Raw genomic sequence first — 9,775 nt, 5'->3', positions numbered from 1 at the left:
GCTGGGGTCGCGGCTTCGGGCCTGTGGCCTCAGCCTTTCCCGCTGCTGCCCTGCTGCCTCCCCGAGCAGAGGGGTCTGGAGGCTCTCGTACCTGGGTTTGATTTCCTCCCCTTTCCTTGGCTGCGGAGCATGAGGCTGGTCGTTCACCTTCTGGGGAACTGCTGCGGTGCGAGGTCTTGCTGCTGGGTGGCTGGCTCAGAACCTGTCATCTTGCTAGAGACGGCAGAAATTTTTTTTTCTCAAATGCATCAACATAGATCTATCAGGTTGACTTTCACCTGCCTTTACTCTCACTGCCGTAAGGTCTGTCTGGAATTCTTCAGGGTCAGCACTTTTTCTTTCTATTCCAAATGTCCCAGCGGTACTGGCAAACTTTGTCACTTCGCTGTTAGCTTAATTTCTCTGATTTTTTTCCCTTTTCATTTCCTAAAGTTCAGTATATTCATAAAAATTAATATTTGTAGCTTTACTTGTGGCTTGGACCTGAGTGGACGCTTTGCTTTTCATTTCTTGGCTTTAGTTCTTTTAAGCTTGTTTCTCCTTTATATCCCTATGGGCTTCTGAGTACTCAACAGCATTGACCTGAGCATTCACAGAATTGAAACATTCAAGCTTTTTTCCCCATATGAATGGCATGGTTTGCCACGTGTGGACGTGATCAGTGGCATATTTGGAGAGGGGGGAGTATTTCTGGGATGTGTTTCTTGCTGTTGCACTTTCTTCAGAATTATTGGTGTCCTTTCTCTTTATAAACCATAATCCTTTACTTGCATTTTGAGGGCCAGCTGAAATAAGATTGCTTAAACGTGCCTGTCAGGAGACACTCTTATCACAGTGTGGATGAGATATAACTACACAGAAACTGTTTTTTAAGAGCTCACTTGAAAGAAACTAATTTTCAACTGTAAATTTAGTTCTCTGTGTTTTCTTGCTACTTTAAAATTGTTTGATTTCCAGTGTGTCTCTAAATAATTTGTAACCAGCATTTCAATGACAGTTTCCCACGTGAACAGCCTTCTGAGAGATCTGCCCTTGCTATCTTCTCATCTCACAAAGACTGAGAGTGTTGCCTTCATTTTCTATCTACATCAATATTAAAAGTAGTTAAACTAAATATTTATCATTCTAGTAAGGCTGTGGACTTGCTTGCAGTTCATAGTCTTGACACCTGTATTCCTGCATGAGCATACTGCACCAGTAGCATGGCTAATATTACGAAACAACATATCTGTTATTCTGAGACCTGATCTATGCGTCTAGTGCTTCTACACGTACATGAAGTACAAATTCGGCATCTGCCTGACTTTCTAAGCCAGTTAAAGTTTGTAACAGCGTGACTTTTTTTAATGTTACCTTATTCCAGCTTAACAAGCGGTATAGCTCTAGCAGGTTTTATACATATGTATGTGCAGTTGTGCTAAAGGAATTCTTTAAATTGTTAGTGCAAGTCGGCTGAAACTTCTCAGGCACACGCAAAACTGCAGATTGCTATTAAACTACTCTTATCTAATAACATGTTCTGACAAAATCAAGCTCTTGGGTCAGTGAGTTGCATCTCTTCCCAATCCCCAAGCTGATTTCCTTTTTGTTTTAGACAATGCCCTGATGTCTCAGATACTTTTACTAGTACCTGATTTAGGAAAATATGAATATTTAAAAAAAAAAAAAAAGAGGAAAGCTTATACAGGCTTTTACCATTTTAACTTGCCCAGTAGTTCAGAATATGCCTACAAGACTGTAACAGTACCATTGGAAACCTGTCAACTCTAAGTAAACTTGGAGCTCCAGAGGAAGGAATTGATTATTCCTTATTGAATCTCAGTGTGAACTGGCAGATCTGTGTAAGAACAAAAGTTGTCTAGTAAAAAAATAAAAGGTATGGCTTACAGAAAAGAAAGCTTGTTAAGGTTATGATTTTGAATAAGCTACAAATATGTTCAAAATTTTTTATAGGTTTTTGCTGTTCGATCTGGTGGAGCTACAGGAGTTGTTGTTAAAGGCTTGGAGGATAGAAATCCCATTTCCTTCAGGTAAGGCACCTTCATCTTTGTCTTGGGACAGAATTCTGCAATCTTAAAATTATGTAGTACTTAGTCATGATCTGCTGTAGTTCAGGCATAAAACTTATAAGTAGTTGTGATCATCTTTAGATTTTGTTCTTAGACATAACTTGCAATTAAGATGTCATGCTTTGCCCTCATGAATTTATAGTCTTCTGCAGGAAAAATGGTTAGTAGGCTGTGGCTTTTTTTTTTTTTTTTAAACAGCAGTGTTTTACTAAGACACACTATGTATGTGAGGGAGTGTGGACATCCAAACTTGTGTTTCCTACAACAGCAGTGACTTATTCAAGGATGCAGTTTAGCAAGTTAAACAAAAGGAAGTAAACTTAAATATGTAGAGAACCATAATTTCTGAATTTCATGCCCATGATTCAAGCACAGGGTTTCCTACATGTAGGTTTCTTGCATTCTGTTTCTTGTTTAATCTAAATTGTCTTCTTTTATATATTCTGTTTTTTGTTGAAATGTTTTTTTGCAGAACCTGACAACAGTACTTTCAATGAAACTACTTTGTCTTTAGAAAACTATCTTATATATGCCTCTGTTAAGAGCAATGGCTTTTTGCACTCTGCTGTCCGTATGTAACGAAGTACTCTTTTGCTCGAAGGTTGCTTCAATCCAGATATGGGTGAAACAATTTGTAGTCAAGGTGTGTTTACTGTGATCAGGACAGGCCCTGTGTAATACCTGACAGAAAGTTGCTATTTTTGTTTGACTGTTTAATTTGCCTACCCTTGTCACAAATCCTGAGGGAGCTAATAATACTCAGTGAACTTCAGGAGGTTCCAGTTTTCCTGCTTGAATATCTAGCTCTCTCTTTGTCTGGACTTCATAACGTACACTGAAAGTAGAACTATGTTATTCATGCCAATTGTACTGATGCTTGTTTGGTAAGAATACATTTTTTATTTTTTCAAATGATGTGAAAACAGCTTCACTCTCCCTTTAACATGAGAAATTCTTCTAGAGGATGTGTCCTAACGAGGAAGCGAGTAGGCTTGGGTCACTTAGCAGTAGTTCTGGAAGTAAAGGAGCTGATTGCAGGATGTTGGCGAGTGTCGCAGAACTGCAGACTCACTGGGACATTCAAACGCAGGTTTGAATAGTTCCACAGTCCTCCAGTTCCACATCACAGGCTAATGGTGTTGAGCATTTGTAGTAATTTCAGGTGCTAATCTGTGTGATCTTAGCCATGTTTCTGTAACAGATGTGTTCAGGACTTCTGAAGAGTGAACTGTCATTATCTTCCAGTCTGAATTTTGAATCCTGTACTTGTCCGGCAACACTCATAAGTTGTATTCAAAAGCACTTGCGTTACACTTTGTTCCCCTCTCTCATTGTCTTTTTGAGGGTGTATTACAGAATTCTGTAATATTTTAGACGCTATTTCCATAACTTCTTTTTCTTTCTGTATAGGATGGAAGACAAAGGAGAAGTGAAGTGCATCAAGTTTTCCTTGGGGAACAAGATACTGGCTGTGCAGAGAACTTTGAAGAGTGTGGTAAGAAACCTACACCCTGCAGATAGGGAATTGGAGCTGGAAATCTTCTACGTACAGTACCAGAGTAGAAGCCTCTGAGACAAAAGTTCAAGAGGTCTGGTGGCTAACAACAGCTGTAGTGAAAATTCCTCTATCATCCTGAGAGGCTGAACAGGCAACATTGTTGTCTTGCTAGTATCATCATTTAAGAAAAGGTGTGGGGGGAGCCAACCCCTATAAAGAATTCCCTGGCAGGGATGAAGTAGAATATAGTAAGTTAAGTTTTTCTTCTAGATATCTCATCCAAAATAATTTGATAAACTAATATCTATTCTCTTGTATCTATGTACGTATCTTGTCCGTGCTTCATAATTGCTAACACGCTTCATGGGTGTTTTTGCAGGATTTTTTGAATTTTATTCCAGATAGCCCTCAGCTAGAATATACACAGGAATGTAAGGTAAGTAAAGTAAATGTCCAAAGCTTACACGCTTAGGTGAAACTCTAATGTTAGTTACACTGGTGGCCTCTACTCTACAAGAGAACTAGTTGAGATACCTTCCAAAACACTAACGTGAAATAAATGAGATACGTAGGCACTACCATCTATCTGAATTGAGGTAAATGAACCAGGTATTAACAATACCATAGAAAACTTCCTGATCCAGTCACTTTAATTCTTTCCTAGAAAGGACTGGAAGTGCTGTGGAGGCAACAAATGTCAAAGTATGGGAAGGAGAAGAGACAAAGTGCTGATGATATAGAAACTGGGCAGTAGTTATACTAATGCCAAGTATGTTAATGTGGATGTTTTACCCTAATTTCACTGATCAGTGATAGTAAGCTATTACTAGTTTGCATACTATGTTTGGTATTTTTAAACAACCCTTCTAGTTTTTTGATGATTATTTTACCAGAAACAAGCACCATTGTCATTATTTGGTACTTTTCAACTTTTAACATTTTGGGGTAATAGAATGATAAAGTAAATTTTTAAACATCTGATTTGCACAGATTCTTTTATTCCTGTAGACTTTAAAGCTGAAGCACTCTCTGTTTTATTATTTAGGATTATGCATTTGAGTAAACCATTCTAGCAAAGCATTTATGGTGGTGTTCTGAGTGGAGTCATGGCAGATATTTCCACCTGGTTCTTAATTTCTGTCAGCAGAAGGAACCCGCTTTTCATGTCAGGAATTGGTTGAATTGGCAGCATGGTTTGAACCAGAAGAACTTGGTTGTATTTAGGGCGAAAAGAAAATTTGCCTGTGTAATAAACTTGTAAATCTTACATGCTGCCAAAATTCAGGTCATACAGTAGTTGTGTTCATACATAGTTTTGGAAGTCTTGACAGAAGTAGCTGATGCATGCTGGGTGTCTAGTTGGCCAAAAGCATTAACTCCAGTGATTGGAAAACTAAATTGCCTTTGGTCTCGCGTTCTTCGTTTAGTAATATTAGCTTATCTGAATAGTTAATTTTCCCAAGTAAAAGAGTGTTTGTTTGCTTGTTTGTTAAAAGACAAAGAATGCCAATATTCTAGGATTCTGCTGGACAAGTTCTACAGAAATTGTCTTCATCACGGATCAAGGAATTGAATTCTATCAGGTAATACAAATAACTCCTGTAGGACAGACATTTAGAGATTTGAAAATGTACATTGGTGTCAGTATCTTTGAATTCCTTTCTTCTAGCTCTCTTGATTGAGAGAGCACTACTGAAGAAAGAAATTCTGCTGTTTTGTTTGCAGAGTACAATTATTTTTCTTTGAGAGGAATACTTTTTGGGGCAGGGGGTACTTACCACTAACAGGTTATTTAGTACAGCTAACAAAGACCCTATATAAAGGAGTACTGAATTAAGCCTTGAGAACTCTAGATTAATAGATGCTCTTGGCTTGTATGGAAATGAGTATCTAAATCTAATGTGAAGTATCACTTCATGCAAAACAAATCAGCATTGTGGAGGATGTGTGCATGCTTAAAATGCAGCAAAGAACAAATAGTTCACTAAGATAGATAGTGATATCCTTCTGCAAATTGGCAGCTTCCTCCGATGTTGATCTCATTGTCTGAGTTCCTCTGTGTTATGTGTAATTACCTTTGCATATGTTTTTGGAGGAATCTAATGAATAAATAGCTCTTTCTGACATTCATGATGAGGGATGTTAATAGACTTCCTCCAAAGTTGTGCACTTCCCAATAGTTCCAGTCCTGGAGCTAAGACACGGTGTTTCACGTAATTACTGTTACTAATAGCTAGTACTAAAGAAAGTAACTGAAAAAGCAGCATTATTTCTTGCTGATTGAGGGAGAAAAATATATTTGGCACCTAAAAGGATTATGAACATCAACCCTGTAGGTAAAAGGACCAAATCAAGTAAGTGTGGTTTTGAAGAGAAGTTATTTAAGCCCTTAAAATGAAGAGAATCGATTTATATACTGTCTTTGTTCTTAAAATAAAGGACTAAGGAAGCTGGGGAGTGAAGGCAGCAAAGATATTGTAATAACTTTTTAATAAAACTTCACTAGTTGTGTCAAGCTAGGTGTTTTCTCCATTATAGACAGAACTTCTACCCAGACCTGGATGAGGGGGAAGAGGCAGCTCATTAGAATTTGAGGAGGATTTGATGTGCATTTCCTTAGCTACAGTAAATTGGGGCCTAAGCTGTAATTGTCAGGTTTCTGATTTTTAATTCTAGCACTGTAAATGTCCTTACACTTAACTGTTTCTCGTTTAACATTCCTAGCTACTGTGTGGTACCATTTATGCTGATATATACCTGATAATGCTAATATCCTGTGTTTCCAGGTATTACCAGAGAAACGAAGTTTAAAACTTCTGAAGAATCAGAGTATTAATGTCAACTGGTACATGTATTGTCCAGAGAGCTCTGTTATTCTTCTGTCGACCACTGTCCTTGGCAATGTCCTGCAGCCATTCTATTTCAAGGTAAAGGGATATGTTCCAAACTTTTCATTTTGTGTGCTTCCTTTTTTTTAGGCTGCTTCTTCACTCAAATATTCTATTGCTTTTCCTGGATTTCTTCCAAGCGGTGCATGTGTTCACATCCTTATATGACAATAAGCAAAGGACAAAGCAAAAATCTCTAAGGTAGTTCCTAGGTGATGGCTTAAAATTAAGTGATTCGCTCTTTCTTATGTCCTCTTTGGAAGGAGGTGTGTCCAGCTAATGTTGGACAGTTGACCTTGAGAAAGGAGGGGAAAAAAAAATAGTGACCCAGTATTTGACAAGTTAAATATCTTTCGAGAGATCTTTTTTCACTTAAATAAGTATATGTTATTTACTTTTACTATGGGCATTTGCACTCTGTAGTGCAGTAATAAAGAAAAACTAAGGGCCTTTCACCTGTGATTATAACTACAACCTTCCAAATGTGAGTGGATGAATTTGAAAAAGAAAGAAAAAAGGTAGCACTTAAGAAACAACTATTGTCCCAAGCATGAGAGGGCTTTGTTTACAGTGTTTATTTCTCTTGGTGTTCTTCCCTGTGGACAATGCTTAAGGTTCCTGGGAAAATATTTTTCTTTTTGGCTTGGAAAAGTGTGTAGTAAAAACTAGAATCTGTTTTAAGCTAATCATACAGTAAGATGACTTAAAAAATGAGGAGAACAACTACAGAGTTCATCTTGCTTCTCTCAAAGGATTAGGAAGATTTCTCTGGTCGTTTAAGGGAAGAGATTAAACAGAAGCTTATTCAAATGGGTTTCCTGGTTTGATCTTGTGTAGGGTCTGTACTGGACCTTGAAATTATGTTCTCTTAGGTGGCTAGGTGGAACCTACTAGCCTCTCACAGCTTTCTTTTTAAGGACTTAGGCCATGCTTCCCCCTCCTTAACACTTTGTGTCAAGTTGTAGCTTGAAGCTAAATAACTTTTGTGTTCAGAAGGTAATCTTTAAAGAAAGATTTCCTGAGAAAGGTACTGTACCAAAATAATCTTTAAAAATAGAGCTCTAGCAAAGGATATATTTCTGTAGTGTTCACACTTCACACTCAAGAATGAGTTAATGAGAACGGGAAGTGAATTTCAGTAGAAGCTTTGGAAACTCTGAAAACTTGCTTAAATATAAGTTCTATAGGAAAAGAGGAAGAGGAGAGAGGAAACCTTGGGCTGGAGCAGAAATATGCTCTGAGTATAAGGCGGATTCTGGAGTTAGCAGGAACAAAAGGAGACTGTGACTGGTAGGAGGTACTGATATTTTCCCCTTCCCAGTAAGCAGTTATTTAAGAGTTGGAGCATATATTTTGCTGGAAGAGAGAAAGGAAGTTAAGAGAACTGCTGTTTGTTTGAGATCTCCAGACCAATTGTAAATGGGATCTGCATACAAATTTGTCTTAATTAAAATGGAAATGTTTTGCTAGCTGAAGCTGATGTCATAAAGTCAAGATGATAAAGCTGCTAAAATTATAATACCAGAAGTATGTGTTTAGGATCACAGTAGGAAAAAAAGTGTCAAACCCTTTTTCTTTTTTCTTTTTGGCTATCATCGTTCTTCACCTCATGGGGGTGCTATTGATGCAGCGTTTGAATAAAGGTTACTTGAGACCTTCCTGTTTCAAGTCTTAACAATGGATTTCTTTGGGGTTTTTTTTCTGTTTAACAGAGTGGAACAATGTCAAAACTATCAAAATTTGAAATCGAGTTACCTGCGGCACCCAAGTCCTCCAAGCTCAGCCTTTCTGAAAGAGATATTGCTATGGCTACAATGTATGTATCTAACTAATCAAGCCTTTCTTGGATAAGTACAACAATTTGGGGATGCTGAGAAAAGACAAGAACATTAACATGGTTGCCCTTGTTTCTTGTTTTAGCAGTACTACTGCTTTAAAGTGCTTTAGTTACTGCCTTGAACAAAGCTTGTAAACAACTCTGTTGGGGCAAGGCAGGGAGGGGAAGCTAACTGAGAAGTCTTACATGAAATTGTTCTTGATTAGTACACAAATTTTGAGAATGCCAACACATCAGTTCAAAAATGAAGCAGAGTTGTTCTTAGATGCCTAACGTGCATGAGTATAGGCCGTCCATTGTGATTCATCGAGTGCTGTTTTGGTCTTTCACTTTTAATTTCACTTGACTTAGGCAATCTCACATCTGTTCTTTCAGGATAAAATGTATGGCTCTAACAATGCTCTAGCTCTGTGGTAGAGCTCTTTGAAAATAATGCTTTCATCCTGTTGTCTTGTTAGATATGGGCAGCTTTATGTTCTCTATTTGAGGCATCACTCAAGGACTTCCAATAGTACAGGAGCAGAAGTAGTCCTCTATCACTTACCAAGGTAAAAGCAGAATGAAGAACACTAGTGGCAATTCACACGGGTGTAAGAGACATCTGCTTTTCTCGTTTAAACAGGCTTACTGACCGGTTCTTCTCATTGCTATTTCCGTAGAGAGGGCTCCTGTAAGAAGACACATATTTTAAAGCTGAACAGAACTGGAAAGTTTGCACTGAATGTTGTGGATAACTTGGTGGTAGTACATCATCAGGATACCGAGGTGTGATTTATTTGTATTATGTTGCGCCTTTTAAAAGTTATGGGCAGATTTTAGTAATGATGCCTGTTAGCTCTAGAAAATATTTTTGCGTGTGCTTAGCTTTGCCAAAAGCCAGAGTATTTGCAGGAACAAAACCATAAGGGTATAAGAGATTCGAAGTTATCCTTTTACCTTGTTGGGCTAACATTGAATCAGGGCTGATGCTAATGCCTGTTTTTTCATACACTTTTTTTCTTCTTGTTAGTTTCCTATGATACTCTGCTGCTGCACTGCGTAGGCTTTTAAGGCATTGTTGTGGTTTAACTGGCAAGCAGCTAACACCATGCAGCTGTTCACTCACTTCTATCGCCCCCCCCCTCCCCAGTGGGATGGGGGGGAGAATTGGGAAAAAAAGTAAAATTTGTGGGTTGAGATAAAGACAGTTTAATAGGACAGAAAAGGAAGGGAAAACAATAATAATGATGATAAAAGAATATACAAAATAACTGACTGAAAAGGACTGTCGTGGTTTAACCTCACTCAGCAACTAAGCACCACGCAACTGCTCGCTCACTCCCCCCCGCCCCCCGATGGGATGGGGGAGAGAATTGGAAGAGCACAAGTGAGAAAAACTCGTGGGTTGAGATAAAAACAGTTTAATAATTGAAATAAAATGATAATAATATGATAATAATAATACACAAAGCAAGTGATGCACAGTACAATTGCTCACCACCTG

The 9,775-nt window shown here is 38.1% G+C and overlaps 1 protein-coding gene across 1 annotated transcript in view; it reads left to right on the top strand.

Moving 5' to 3' along the window:
- LOC103923212 (chromosome unknown open reading frame, human C18orf8) overlaps nt 1–9,775 on the top strand; it is a 19,815-nt gene that overhangs the window by 2,718 nt on the left and 7,322 nt on the right. Inside the window, exons 2-9 of the mRNA XM_009331491.1 lie at nt 1,954–2,030; nt 3,480–3,564; nt 3,947–4,003; nt 5,064–5,150; nt 6,354–6,494; nt 8,168–8,271; nt 8,751–8,840; nt 8,952–9,057. Coding sequence (XP_009329766.1) covers nt 1,954–2,030; nt 3,480–3,564; nt 3,947–4,003; nt 5,064–5,150; nt 6,354–6,494; nt 8,168–8,271; nt 8,751–8,840; nt 8,952–9,057 — 747 coding nt within the window. The remainder of the gene's footprint in view (nt 1–1,953; nt 2,031–3,479; nt 3,565–3,946; nt 4,004–5,063; nt 5,151–6,353; nt 6,495–8,167; nt 8,272–8,750; nt 8,841–8,951; nt 9,058–9,775) is intronic.

This window comes from Pygoscelis adeliae, unplaced genomic scaffold (assembly GCF_000699105.1).
Source record: "Pygoscelis adeliae isolate BGI_AS28 unplaced genomic scaffold, ASM69910v1 Scaffold108, whole genome shotgun sequence".
Lineage (NCBI taxonomy): Eukaryota > Metazoa > Chordata > Aves > Sphenisciformes > Spheniscidae > Pygoscelis > Pygoscelis adeliae.
This window is presented reverse-complemented; position numbering and strand designations above follow the sequence as displayed.